Below are 15,820 nucleotides of genomic sequence, written 5' to 3'. Positions count from 1 at the left end.
AGAGGAAGTTGCTAGCGAATCTTTCCAGCCATTCTTCATGGCTTGGTGATGCATTTTTCATATACCAAGAGATTGTCAGGATGCATTCCGAAGCATAATGAAATGCCGTGCCGATCCTGATACAACTGCACTGATCATTCTCCGACATATTGAACATTTTGAGGTCGTATGGTGAGAAGAAAATAATATCCTCTCTGATCCAGTTAGTGGAATAAAGGTTAACTGAGGACAGGGTATTAAATACTTTTCTGCCTGCATCGGCATTGCTCTAATATCTTTGCCATTTCTCTGTCGTTTTTTTCCGAAGGATATGTCTTTTATATGTGGTTTAGGAAGCTTTGTTTGATATAAAATTGCCCATTTCGTGTTGCGTCCTTCGCCAGTTGAACCCGATAGGTACAAGACACAAAAAGCTATATGGGTGTAATTTGATGCTTAAAGTTATTCTAGATCTCCTCATATGTCTAAGAATCAGGCCCATTTGTTCCTTTTTCCTTTCCTATCGAAACATCTTTTTTTTAAAATCGACTTACCTTGCCTTCATTCACAGTCAAAAGAAACATTCCAGACATTTCAACTGAGAACTTCGCAAACCGCTTTACTTGCTTACAAGAGTCCGTTTTCACATTCAAAGTATTTTTTTTACTGCATCGTTGCGTTTCCTTAATTCTTACCACTTCTTTCTTAGCATGTCCAACATCTTTTATAATTTACATTAGATCTCCATGATAAAAACCTTCAATTCTTCCAATGCGCTTGATATTCGAAATACAGGGTGGTTATAGTTAAAGTTCCACTTTCAAATGATCATAAAGGAAAACTACTGTTTCAAATGTTATCAAACTTGGTAATAATTTAAAGGAGGTGATGGGAATTTCTTTTCCGCCAAAAAAATTCAAGTAACTCACCACCAGGGGTTAAATGGCACTGTATCAATATTGTTTAGCAAAATAGGACATGAAGATAGAGGTTTAAATCGTTTCTGAAACGTGTTACAAAGCATGTTCAATATGGCGTCCGTCATTCTCTGAAGGCAAGTTAAATCGCATTACTGCATTCTCAACAGTAGCTCTCAGAATATCAGGAGGAATGTTACACAGATACCGGTTAATCGCATCTTTCAGTTCCGCCAAATTTTTTAGATTATCTGCTTAAACAGTGCTTCTGAGATAACACACATTGAACATGCTTTGTAACACGTTTCAGAAACGATTTAAACCAGTATCTTCTTATCCTATTAAGCTAAACAACATTGATAGAGCAGAAAAGAAATTCCCGTGACCTTCTTTAAATTATTACCAAGTTGCCATTTGGTACAGCAGTTTTCCTTTTATGAGCATTTGAAAGTGGAACTTTAATTATAACCACCCTGTATTTTGTATGTCTGATGGAATTATCTCCGCATCTTTATCCATCACCTCTAATCTCTTTGCAGCAAATTTGCTGAATTTCATAAATAACTTTGCATCGGATTTTTATTCATCCTGGAAACGTAAAAGTGGTGGCTTATGGTCTCAAAAGCTCAAGCTGTGCAGAAATACATTCAAGTACAGTGCAGATTCAAGCAAAGATTTGTCATAAAACCACACTTAGTCACAAAAATACATACCAAATTTGATATATTTGTCATTGCATTTATGAGTTATCACATTTGCATGTTTCTGAAAGTATAGACTGATTGATGGTCAACCCCTTGTTTGATTTTGCTCAATATTTGGTAGGCGTTTATACTAAAGATTTAAACATGGACACCAAATTTTATTTATCTAGCTTCCTTCGTTTTGTAGTTTATTGAGCTAACATATATTCGAATGGCTGGACAGATAGACTTTCTCTGAACGGATTTGGCTCAAATTTTGACAGAAATCTGCTAATTTGGTTTTAAGCCTAATTTCATCCGTCTAAGTATTTCTGAGTTATCTTTGCCACAGACAGACAGACATTTTCCAAAGTGAACATTCATCAAAATCCCGAGTTAAAATTTTTTGACGATTATTATACTACCTTTATACTTCGAAATTACAAGAAATTAATAAAAAGGACAAGCAAACCTTCAGCAGACCAAATACAATTCCTGCTAAGAAGATATCATGTTCTAAAAGTTATTCTTTAGAACATGATATGGAAGTCATATAAACTGCTTGCCAAATTAAGATTACTGAATAACCCTATTACTGAATTTGTGATCTCTACTCAAATAATACACATTACACATCTCCTGCAAGATGTTCAGATAAAATATGCTACATATATATCAAGAATTTCCTAACCAGATCTTGATGGTAAATATCCGTTTATTTTTGTTGAAGATGTGGTGTATTGTATTTTTTTTATTTGTAAAAAGTTTCTATAGAGCATGCAATTAATCACCTTGTCAGCCATCTTTCATAACTGCATAACTCTGTGAATACTTTGTACGCTTTACTAATACACTCTTATCTCGCATATATACTGTAGATTGTTCGGTTTTCTGCATCTTTTATATTGTCTCTTCACTTGTGACCAATTACGTAATTGAACATAGTATTGTTACAAATCTGTAATTTTGCTACCCGGCATGAATAGTGTCATCGTGGGACAAACCGTTAAAACCGTTGTAAGATCTGTCCTGTGCGTGCTGAGCTTGGCGACCATTTGGCAACTTGGCGACGAATTTTATGAGTTTGGCGACTAAATGGATAATACTGGAAAGTTCGAGAGCTTTCACGATCCATCCATTAAGAACCGAGATGCGCCCTGATTGGTCTGGAAGTTTCTAGCCCCGCTTCCCGGAACTATAAAAGACAGGCACTCTGAAGCTGCAGGGAAATCATGTGTGAAAGTAGTCGGAATCGCTAACAAGTTAAAAGAATTAGAGGATTAGACAGCAAGCAAGCTGCTGAATTAGCGATTAAGTGCGCTGCGTTATTACAATTGATTAGCGGTATTTGTAGAAAAAAATTTTGTAACAGTATTGATTTCATCCATAGTATACTAAGACATATTCAAAGATTATTTTTATGAAATAAACGATTAAATTAAAATTAAATTAATTAATTAATTAAATTAAAATTAAAATATTTGCATGGCTCAACTGCTTGAAGTGCAAAGATTTTTTAGTTTACACCATCAAATCACCACACTAATTGAATATTGCATGTATTTTGAAAAGCAAAATTTTTTAGCAAAATTTTAATTTACTAAAAGTAAATGCAATAATAATCATTTGCACTAGTATGAAGAACAGGGTAATTTAGTGTGCAAATAAGTTGTAATTCGTTAATGGAATAGTAAAATTTGATAAAGTCTATTCGTGATCGACATTAATCTATTCGTCGAATTAAATCTAGACTAAACCTATTAAAGTCTATTCGTTGTTAACATTATCCACGAAAATTAATTTTCGTGGATAATGTTTTTACAAATGATAAAATAATACCAATTTCAATAACATCCAAATAAAAGGTCTTAAATATGCAGTTTAATCTTCCCCCCACCAAAAAAAACAACTATTTTTTTAATACCAATATTTATATAATATATAATATAATACTAATACCAATATAAAATAGACCAATATAAAGCATTGTAACCATTAAGACTGCGTTAAAATCCTTTGAAGAAATATCCATTTTTTTAACCTTCCAGAATTCAGTAAATCGAATGAAAATCGGCATGTAATTACAGCATGAAGTTTCATGCATATCTAAGTTTGGATTGTATCTCACCTATGTTTTGGATGTGATGTCTAAGTTGGATGGTGTCTGTTTGCATGAGAATTCAAAATTGAAACGTTCTTACCGAATGGCCATTTATTAATATGGTTTTAAAACAAAGATTGTACATAGGCATCAAATTTTGTATTTAGGAGGTCAAAAGTAAAAGATCTACAACTCACACTCGATTTTCTTCACAATATACAAAGGTGCAGCCCAAAATGAATTGTGCTTTCAGGCATATGAGAAAGTCCAAGAAGAAAAACTTCGCTTGCTGGAGGTTTCATAACCAAATGATACATTCTGTTAAATCTTATTTAATTTAACAAAGTTATTTGTCGAAAGGAAAAGATTCTTTATCATCAGGCTCTTTGCCTGATCGGAAAATCGACCGTTATGATAACCAAGGCGATTGGTAAATAAGATGAAAAACCCACTCACTGAAATATCTTATCGAACACGTGGCTCAACGATCATCAGACTTAAGAAATGGAAAATTTTGAAAGTAGGAATTTTCATTAAGGAACAATCTGAGACATATTTTTTTTATTACAACATAAAAAAACAACCAAGTTTTCTTTACGAACCGATATTATGAGAAAGAGATAAAATACTTTTTTCCTGTTGCCATAGGGGCCGCGGTGGCCTGGTGGTAAGGTCACAGCTTCGAAACAGAGGTCTTCAGGCTCGAGGCTTGCTTCCACCGAAGAACCACCGTGTAAGAAGGTCTGGTGTCCATTAAATTCGCCGGGGTCAAATTTCCTTCCGCTGATGTGGTGTGGAAGTTTGGAGAGGGGGTGCTAGCTCAGATGTCGTTCTCGTCATCTGGAGGCGGTTCAAAAGTACGAGGTTCGTCCCAAAATAGCTCTAGTGGTGCTTTAAAACGGGACGTTAATATAAATAAACTAAATATTCCCTGGTGGCATGCCTTTAACCTCCAAGTAACTATTCCGACCTCATGGCTTGAAGGAGATGAATGTACATATGTACATATGCAAATAGCCACCGATGATTTAATTTTTAAGATATAGTTTAAGCAACACAATGACTATTAAGGGACAGACCTAGTAATTTTGAACCCTGGTTAGATGACGAGGGCGCATCTGAGCGGGCACACCCTCTCTAAACTTCTACACCATACCAGGGGGAGGACGTTTGGTCCCGAAGGATTTAAGTTGCTCCAGACCCGATTTAACGACGGGTCTTCTGTGGAACCGTGTCTCGAACCAGAAACCCATTTCCGAAGCTGAGACCTTCATAAAAAATGCCATTATATTTCCTGATTCATAATTAGCCTAAAAATATGTGCATGCTCTTACAATGCATTGGAAGAAATCTACTTGTAAATTAAACTTTCAGATGCAGCTAATGAAATCCATTTCAGTACTTTCGATGAGAGATTTTCTAACAAGCATCGGTACATAATAGATCAGGTGTACTACTTGTACGATTTGATTGTTGTTTGATTACACAAATCGATATTTAGATCATGCTGAAAAGTGCAAATGTTTAAATCTAAAAAAAATTAGATGTCGAAAAGGTTATTGAATTATTTTTACAAAATTATTTTAAATTTTGTTTGATTATACATTATACCTTTATTTGTTCTTTTTATACGTTAATCTTGGTTAAATGTTAATTCTTTTTTCTTTACAGTTCTATCAATATATTGATTGGTGAAGATATTGAATCTGCTGCATAATCTGGAGAAAAATTTCAGACTAAATCGGATCACAAATTGGACTTTTGACAGATACCAGTGTTTTTAGTTGCCAATAGCTTTGATGGTTTTATAAGACTGCGATCATCATCACACTCGATTTGCTGATGATCGCTGCACTATTTTTAAATGTTTATATTGGATTTATAAAATCGTATTTTTAGAAAAGTATATCAATAAAGTTTTTCTCATACTAATTTGCTGAAAGTTAATAAAATCATTTTTATCACAAATTATACAATAATACTCGATTGGCAACTATATAAAATATAATTGTATACCTTTCTTAAATAAGGCGCCTTTTTACCATGTTTCCTACATAATTTTAAAATTAAGAATTTTTTTAGAAAGTCGCTAATTGCTGTATGAAAATTTGCTGTATTTGGTCTTGGAACATATTAAAAGGACACTAAAGCCAATCCTTGCAGTACCTTTGCAAATTCTTATAGAGAAAGGATTGATAAAGTGTCGTTTTCATCACCTTGTGTGGTCAAAGCAATCAACTCCCTAAATACTCACTATTTACTCCTAGAAAAGCGGGTTTTTACTTTAGCGATTTTCCGAATTTGATTTCAAATCCATTATTTCCATCATTTTTTTCAATCCTGCACTACAGACATTCATTTGAAATATCTTAAATATTTAAATTTCGGAATTTTATTTCATTGACTTGCCTGCTACTACAGATTATCTGTCTGTTAATGTTACTACATAGTATTATCAAATTTAATTTTGTGAATAATGAAACATTATGGTTGCAAGAAGTTTAAATGTATAAGATTCTTGTTGTGTACAGAAGACTACTCCGCCGCCGCTGAACAAAGCAGTATCGACAATATTTATTGTAGCCAGCTGCTGTATTTATCATAATTAATCTATAACTGCCAGACTCTTTGAACTGATATCCACTTCGAGGTGATTGGCTACCAGCCAGAAAGTAGCCAATTTCTATCATTCCTCCCCAACTACACCTATCATCTTGTTTTACGAGGGAAATGCCAGGCCGCGGTGGCCTGGTGGTAAGGTCTCGGCTGGTGAGCCGTAGGATTTCAGGTTCGAGACCCGATTCCACCGAAGAATCGTCGTGTAACAGGGTATGTTGCGCGTGAAATCCGTCATGCCAAACGTCCTTCCGCTGGTGTGGCGTGGCGTGGAGAGGGGGGGTGCCAGCTCAGGTGTCGTCCTCGTCATCTGACCGTGGTTCAAAATTATGAGGTCCGTTCCAAAATAGCCCTAGTGTTGCTTTACAACGGAACGATTATATATAACTAAATTAAACGAGAGAAATGCCACAAATATATTAGATATTAATGGATAAGCTTTAAAACATGCCTAATAAATTTGAACACGACTACTACCAAAAAGTATTAATACACTGTGTAAAAAAAGTAGAAGGACAGTGTCTTTTTGCCAATTAATAATCTCTTATTTTCTCCTAACTACCAGATATTTATGCAGATTTAGTTTAATGACCCTTGTTTTCATTTTAGGCAAAAATTAAGCATCTACCACTAATATTATTAAGAAAATTAGTATATATAATTTCCGATGCGTAAGAAAAGTAGAAGGACACTTGCTAATATATTTAATTTAGTGAGTTGTTCTTTATTTAAATAGTGATTTTGTACTTTGTTTATCCTTTTCTGTCAAAAAAATCTAATTTGTTTAAAAGTTACGTTGTTTCTCCGTTCTTAGAAATGCCTAAAGGAATACATTTGAACGATTTGCAAAACGAGAAAATTTCCGCATATCAAAATGGTGGTAAAGCTGTCAGAGAGATTGCTCGATTGTTGCAGGTGAGTCCCAATACAGTTTCAAACTTTATCAGAAATCCTTATAAAAATGGAAATAAAAAAAAGACTGGTAGACCGAAGAAGTTAACACCACGTGAGGAAAGAAAACTTGCTCGTGTGCTGAAGAAGAACAAAGGAAGTGTTTCAAAGGCAAGAAATCAAGCAGGACTTAATCATGTGACGAAACAAACAGTTTACAACTATATTAAAAGATCCAAAAAATTCATTTTCAAAAAACGGAAACATCATCCTAAGTGGAAACAAGCTCACATTGATAACCGTTTAGCGTTGGCTAAGGAGCACATGTCCTGGACTACAGAATGGACTTCTGTGATATTTTCCGATGAAAAGAAATTTAACATAGACGGTCCAGACGGATATCAGCACTACTGGCATTGTCCGGGGACTGAAGGCGAATACTATTCAGCACGACAAATGGGAGGAGGGAGTTTAATGGTTTGGTTGGATACGGCGGAAGGACAAGTCTGGTTTTCTTAAATGGTAGGCAAAAACATACAGACTACATTCAAGTGCTGAATTCCGAGCTTCTTCCTTATGCCTCTGACAGGGGGTGGGTGGGTGAAGAGTGGAAGTTTCAGCAAGACGGAGCTTCCATTCACACCGCGACTGGAGTCAAAAATTGGTTCCTAACAAATAATGTGGATGTTTTACCATGGCCAGCCAAAAGTCCTGACCTTACTTAATATAGTGGAAAACATCTGGGCAATGCTAGTTCGTCGAGTTTATGCTGATGGAAGGCAATTTGATTCGCAAACTCAGCTTCGAGAAGCATTGAATGACTCGTGGGACAATTTTTGTCAAACTGAAATTCAAACTCTATACAATTTACTTCCAAACAGAATATTTGAAGTTATAAAGGCCAATGGGAAGACCATTCCTTATTAAAATCACTATTTTTTCCTTCATTATAATGCTGTCTTTCTACTTTTTTTACAAAGTTTCAAAAGAGAGAAACTGTTTTTGTTGCCATTAATATTTTATGTTTGAACATCATAATTGTGATGTTAAAATTGCATTTTTGAAATATTTGTTAAATGTTTCTAATAAAATTTTTTAATAAAAATAAAAACATTTTCGGTTATTGTTACAAAATCAAGTGTCCTTCTACTTTTTTTACGCAGTGTAATACGAGATTACAGATAAGTGTTTTGAATAAAAAATTGCGATTTTCTATATTGTTTACTTAATTGTAGTCATAAATCGAAAATCCTTCCCAAAGGCCTATGCAAGTTTTGTGTTTTGTAAAGCTGCTGTCACAAAACATAATCAAGTAATGCATAAAATGGAAGTAGACCTAAAAATATCACGAAAAAACTTGCATTAACGAGATTTTTTTATGAATTGAAATTTTGGCAAAATCTCCCACTACTAGTTTCAAATTGCTGTGTCGATGCTAACGACATACAAAATTAATTTAAACAATTTTTGTAAAGCTATTTATTATTAGTTATTTAAAATATATTAATTACACGTGAAATAAGTGGTAGAAAAACCAAATACAATGTAAATTGCCAAATGTATTATTGTTAATTCTTCTGGTGAAACAACATATGGACACAATGGAGCATTACATGTTGAACGTGACACTGTTGTCCGTTTCTGGTCAGTTTTGGGGCTGACATGTTTGCGAGATATATACCACTGCCTTAAAAGGGTTAAGCATGCTGCAGGATGCGTTTATCTGATCAAAATAGAGGTGCAAGGGAATATGAAAGGAGTGGATGTTTGCATTGAACAATAGGATGAACTCGAATATCTCGTGTATTTGAGAGGTGCAAAAAATGTGGATAACGCGTATTTGCTGGAAAAATGTACTAATTCGTAATAAAATATATTTTTATTTAAATTAAAGTGTTCTAAATGTTAAACTGCCCATTTATTCATTATAATTTATGTTTTTAAAATTTGATAATTAACTTTTTTGCAAAATAATTTTTTGCATAAACAATTTTTATAAAGTCCTTTATTGGATTTAAAAAAAATTTGAGTTGAACATAGATAGAAAAATTTCTGTCAAATATAAAATATTCTTCTTGCCATACCTGAAAGTTTTTTTTCTCACTTGAACTAACTATCTAAATAATCAACATTCAGTGTTGACAGAACGAAAGATATTTAATGGAGTGGAAATTAAGGTCAAAAGATGATTAATTCTGGAAATGGCTGAATTTTCTGCATCTCACCCCTAAACGAGTTAAAATCGTCAAAAAGTAGTATTCTCGAATGCTGAAACGAACAGTAAATGGTATCTAACAGATACCAAACAATAAATCAGCTTCATCACTTCATTGAGATAAAGAAATTTGCTTCCATTGAGATTTCAGTCTCTTATCCCTTCATTGGAGGTCAAATTGTATATTAAAAATGGAACAGGTAGTCAATTACCTAGCCACCACCATCGACCAGTTTGCGTCCCGCAGATGTTTGAATATTCTACTTCAAAATAATATATTGAATATAATATAATAATATTTATAATGTATAAATATATTTAAAAATATTTGGATATTTTACTTCCCAGAAATACTATAGGCCAAACTATTCAGACTTGATGGCATATTGGTGGGGGGGGGGGAGATTGGGACTGGAATATTCTCTTAATATAGAATGTTAGTGTATTTAAATTACTTTTAATGATATACTAACAGTAGGCAAAAATACTGTGAGATTCTCCTTATGCTTGTCTGTCTCTAAACTATCGAGCCTTTAGATTCTTTCCTTTGAAATGTGATATCCGATAAAACAGATGTAAAAGTACAGCAGTTGCATATTTTGTCTGTTACCAATTAATATTACTGATAATTCTTGCAGCTATGTTAGGATGTTTGAACCATAGCTCCATGCTGTCCAAGGATGTTTGAACCATGACCAAGAAGTCACCTGCATCCATCTCAGAACATTTGAACAATGGTTATATTTATTTGAACATTGTGAATAAAGATACTTCTGAATCTAATATTTAATGCAAATAATTTGTGATGAAGCCTTAGGTTATGCCGGGTTTACACTCGGTCAGTTATATGAAGGCAAGTAGGCAGCGCAAATTCTACAAACGCATGCGCAGCAAGAAAAAATAAAATGCTGCGGCTTGTAGTTGTCCCGTCGGGACAATTACTTGCCATCAACCGAACAGCAATTTTCAGCCTTTCTTCACAGGCGCTGCCTACTGGCCATCTTATTACTGACCGAGTGTAAATCCGGCATTATATTGGGATGCTGTTTGCAAAAGAATCGGCTGCACAACACCACAGTCTCATAACCTCTCAATGTGATTTAAAAATGAATGTATAAGCAGACTTTGTTTTAATTGAATGGACGAATGCAGATTAGACATTGGCTCGCCACAACCTTTAGTGTCTTTCCTTTCTGCGCAAATGGTGGATTATTGACTTTATTTCCGAAAACAGTGATGATGTTGGTTTGAAGTCACATGACCTTCCACAGCCAGCGATTGTCCCTGAATAATTGGAAGCCCTAAAAGAAAATCTTTAGTTTGCTAAGTTGTATCTTTAGGTGATACATTTTCGATTTTTGAAGATGCTGCATATCGAGATTATAGCAATCAAATAATATTCTATACATCTTCTGCTGTATATAGAGATCTAAAAGACATTAAATGTAACATCATAGGTAAAAGCTTTTGGGAAGTAAAATTAAAACTTGTTGAAGTGTTCATCTCAAAAGTTTTTCACATACTTTCCGATAAAAATTCATTTTCTTTGATCCGTATAAAATTCTGGACTTTGGGTAAGACCGGACATGACATTGATGAACAATAATTACGTATTTTAGATCTTTTGCATGCATCTTACATTTTTAATAAATTTTAGATGGAATGTGCACTTCGGATGACTTACCGGAAGATTCCATCAAAATTCGACATAACTCCCCTCTTTCCAGAGCATCTGACTAAAGTTTTACTCCCAAGATTACTTATAGAATTTCATTGATTTAAGTTCTTGCCTTTATGATTTATTGTGTTTGTAAGCATGTGAAAGTGCAAACCGACAGATGGACAGCGGTCTGCCGAATTTGGTTCAAAATTTAATATCTATATTGTTACGGATTTCTTAACTTTAAATCCACTACTATTGTCCGTAAAATCACGGGGTTCACTTGTAGTGGGTATATGATGTGAAAACAATAGAAAGCATCAGTAAAAAACAACAATGATCTTTATTTAACACAAACACAATGTCGCCAAATATGTATAGCGGAGACAAAGACAGGCAACACACAGTAGCCAACAATTAGTAATCGGAAGCATTAACAACAGCACACAATGCAGACGTAATTCAGCAGAAGGAGGGAATCGGTATAGATTCACCATCGTCCTCACTTTTCTCCACTTTCTCCTCGCTTTAACTGGATCCAACTGCCGACACAAATGGCTACTATACACACAGCTTGATGCTGCTTCCACAATAGACAACAGGACTCGGCACAAGCTCAGTTCAGCAATAGCCTGGGCTCCACATAACGCTGGAACTCTGCCGATTCTTCACTATCCCATTGAAGACTCCATACCTGACTACGATTCCAACTGCGATTCATTACAACTTTAGATTGACGGTCTTTTATAGTTCCATGGAGGCGAGCCGAAAAGGTTCTGGACCAGTCAGATGTATCTCAGTTCCTATTGGATGAATCGTTAAAATTCTCGACGTTTCCAGCAATATTTATTTTTTCTCTAAGATGCAAAATGATCACCAATCTCACTGACGCGGAAACGATCAGCACCCACAGGGCTACTCATAAAACGGTCTTTCCAGTGATTCAAATAACCATGCTGAGAAGCAACTTTACATGCTTTTAACAATATTTTAGATGTCCATATACCAAATTTCATATAACTTCCTCATTGCGTTCTGTAATTATCGAGTTTACCAGCATTCGGGCAGCTAAACTGACATATTTCGTGTGAATGGATTTCGCTCAAAATTTCACTCAAATTTCGCTCAAAATTTGACACTTCCATATATCAAATTTCAGACGTCTGATCAAAACTTATTTGAGTTATTTTCACAGGGAGACATTATGCCAAAAAGGTAAAAATGCGTTCTTTGGACTCGGTAGCGATTAATTATGGGTAACTTCTGAAATCCATTTTGTGTTTTCGTTCTTCTCCGTGTTTAAGTAGGAGATCTTAAATGTGGGAATTCGGCAAAATCTCGAGTTTAAATTTTTTGAAGATAACGCTTCGGTACTAGTAAATAAAAATGTCTTTATTTTGATATTAGAAGATATTAGATTGCTTTATCTAATTGATTTCTGAATGCTATTAAAAATACAAGGCTGCATTTCTGTAATCCTATTAATGTTTAACCCTTTGCATTCGGAAAAGAAATTCGATAAATAATAATTCGCCTAATGCAAAGACTTATTTGTTCCATCTAAAACAAATACATATAATTACTCTAAGTTGAATTTCACATTCAATTAATTTGCGTCCTATTTCTCTGAAAGCCTTTTTAACAATCAAAATTAAATAAGTAAAGAAATAAAAGAATGGTCCCCTCAGAACTGCCACGTGTAGTCTGTAGTAATAGTATTAACCCTTTTTTTTGCATAAAATTGTGGACCTTGGATAAGGCCGCGAATTATTCGATGGCATTGATGAACTACAATTCAGATAATTGGCTTGAATCTGTTATTATTTTTAATCTTAATATAATTTAACAATGTTTATAATTTCTTTTGTAAGTTTTATTGAAAATGTCTTACTTGTTAAAGCAATCTTTTTATTTGAGAAACGTACAGTGGCAACTATTCCATACATATAAAGATTCTCTCAGATTTAATCATAAAATGGTTTTGGATCACTTCCTTTGCATTTTCAAATAGTGAAAATGGTAGCTCAATGAAAAATATTAAACATATAACTTATTACAATGAAAAATATTAAACATATAACTTATTACAGTAGTCGTCCTATATAAATTTCGAATTGAATAATAGCACCAATTTCCCAAACATTATTAGTACCATCACAACAATGACGTCAATGTCTATTAGTGAAATCCCTTGTTTATTTAAGTAACATTCAATATTAGATGTCTCTCATAGATCAGAACTTCTGCAGAGTTCTGAACCAAGTTCTTTCATGAAGGAATAATGTCTTTCCTTCATTTTTCGATGAAGTTATTTTGGTATTCTTTTTTCTATAAACTAGAAGGAATGGTCACCTCGAAACAGTCACGTATAGTCTTTATTAAAGGTATTAACCCTTTTTTTCTGCATAAAATTGTGGACCTTGGATAAGACCACTCATATTTTGATGGCATTGATGAACTAAAGTTATGAAATACAAATAATTGGCTTGCATCTGTTATTATTTTTAATCTATCGTGGCAATAAGAATTTCAGAATCTTTTTGCTTGTCGATTGACATCAAAATTCAATAAAGAACTTCAAATATAACCTCAATAGAACAAAAGAATTCCACTGATATAAGACATCGCGTTTATGAGTTGTTGCCTTGCATGCATACAAAAGTGCAGACTCTCAACTGTTCGAGAATTCCGTTCATAGTTTGAAAAGTATCTATATACTGGATGCTAAATCTGTGTTCCAAACTTTATTTAGCTATTTTTTTTTGCATTCTGTAGTTGTCTAGTTCACTTGCACTCGATCAGCCAGATAGACATATTTCTAGTGAATGGATTTCCTGTAGAATTCGACATAAATGTGTGGCGCCATCTACCCACAGCAAACCAAAGTCGTCAGACTCACTTGACGCAGCAACAGCAACCGCACACTCTCGCCAAAACGCTTGGCGCTACTCAAATGGATACAGGCGCATTAGAATCCACAACTAATACATCACCACTCAAAAACCAAATCGTTCGTCTCACCTCCGACTCATTGGAGGGAGAGTCTGTAGTGAATATCTTATAAGCCAGTTAACAGCTACGCTACCCGAGCAATTGCTTTTGTATTGTGGTCATGTTACTGGACTGTGAACTACATAGGTCCCAGGTTCTATCCCCGCTCAACACAATCCGCCACAATTGTATAAATATTGTCGTAATTCCATATATCAAATATTTTCAAAGCACTTTTGTTAGTTATTGTGTTCATAGACAGACAGACATAATGCCTAAAATGTGTTTTTTGGACTTGGGGAGGACTGAAATGTAGAGAGTCCTCCAAATCTAGTTTGAATTTATTTCTTAATGCTATTTTATACGAGAAAATAATAAGTTGTATTCTTTTATACTTGAAGCCTTTCGCTTATAATGTCATATCTGATATGGGAATCGAAATACTGAATTTTTGGTTTTAAATCTGAAATGAAGCGACAGATTTAAGTATTTAAAAATATAAAAATTACTTTCAAATGCTATAAAATTTCAAATTCTTTTTATATTATTATAAGCATCAAAATAACAATAAATGTCCAAAATAGGATGTGTCAGCAAATTAGGAAATTAAATTCTTATGTCCAAGGTTTTAAAATATACAACGTAGTTGTTCCCAATTCTGTTTTTATGAAGCACTTATACTGTTTCACAATTCTTAATTTTATATGTATAAAAAATTTTGAAAGAATTTGCTTTAGTTACTGAACCAGTGTATATAACAGCTGCTGCCATTCTCAGTTTCTTAATCCACCTTTTGAACTTGAGATGTGACTCATGGTCATTGTTCAAGACAGTGAATCGTTTTGATTATTAAATATACCAACAAAATGGTAGCAAGATGCAAATTGATTTTTTGTGGAAATTCAACTTGAAACAATTATATAATTTGTTTTTCAGGACAATAAGCAAGCTCTTGTATTAGGTGAATAGTTTTGCTTCGAATTATTTCTCCGAGTGCAAAGGGTTCATTTCCATTCTTTATTTTAGTTCCTATCTATCACGGAATCATTCATTAACATGGATATTTCTTTCTTGATTAGATTGGCGTCAGTTAATATAAATGTTATAATGTAATAATAATAGTCATTGTGACTATAAATATGCGTGTTTGAAATCTTCTCCTAAACAATCGGGTCCAATTCAACTAATTTGCATACTTAAATCACGAAAAAGAATCTTTCTAACTTGTAAAAATGCAAAAATTGATTAGACGCTCAGTTAATTAATAATTAACGAAAATGTCTTTTTCACGCTTTGCACTAATTTACTACTATTTTGAAAATTTCTTTTTTATTTTAGCAAGTCTTTTGACAATGCATTAATTATTATTGAAGAGTTTTAAACATGCTTAAAATAAAGTTTAACCAAATCAACCATTCTACTTCAGAATTTGCTATACCAATGTAACTAACAAAAATTATATATAAAGGCAATTAACCATCGATGGTTTAAAAAATTATCCGATTCAAATGATATTCTAATTTTAGTTACAAATAAGCAATGCACGAATTTCATATATATTTTATAAAAAAAATAGTTTTTAAGTTAAATTTTAAACCGGAAAAATGCCAGATATTTCGAATAGTATTAATAATAAATATCGATATTGGTTAACAATTTAGCTGCGTTTTATATAAAAGATCAAGTTCAACTAGAATGGGTATAGTCATTTCCCTTTATGAGTCTTAAATCTACTTCTTAAATCTAGATTTCAATTTTATTTGTACT

The 15,820-nt window shown here is 33.6% G+C and overlaps 1 protein-coding gene across 1 annotated transcript in view; it reads left to right on the top strand.

Moving 5' to 3' along the window:
* The window catches only part of LOC129976393 (uncharacterized), a 30,017-nt gene extending 24,457 nt beyond the window's left edge, over positions 1 to 5,560 (top strand). The window contains exon 8 of the mRNA XM_056089929.1: positions 5,352 to 5,560. Within this exon, the coding sequence (XP_055945904.1) occupies positions 5,352 to 5,375 (24 nt within the window). The 3' untranslated portion in view covers positions 5,376 to 5,560. The remainder of the gene's footprint in view (positions 1 to 5,351) is intronic.
* The last annotated feature ends 10,260 nt before the right edge of the window (positions 5,561 to 15,820 follow it).

Source organism: Argiope bruennichi, chromosome 7, assembly GCF_947563725.1.
Source record: "Argiope bruennichi chromosome 7, qqArgBrue1.1, whole genome shotgun sequence".
Classification (NCBI taxonomy): domain Eukaryota; kingdom Metazoa; phylum Arthropoda; class Arachnida; order Araneae; family Araneidae; genus Argiope; species Argiope bruennichi.
This window is presented reverse-complemented; position numbering and strand designations above follow the sequence as displayed.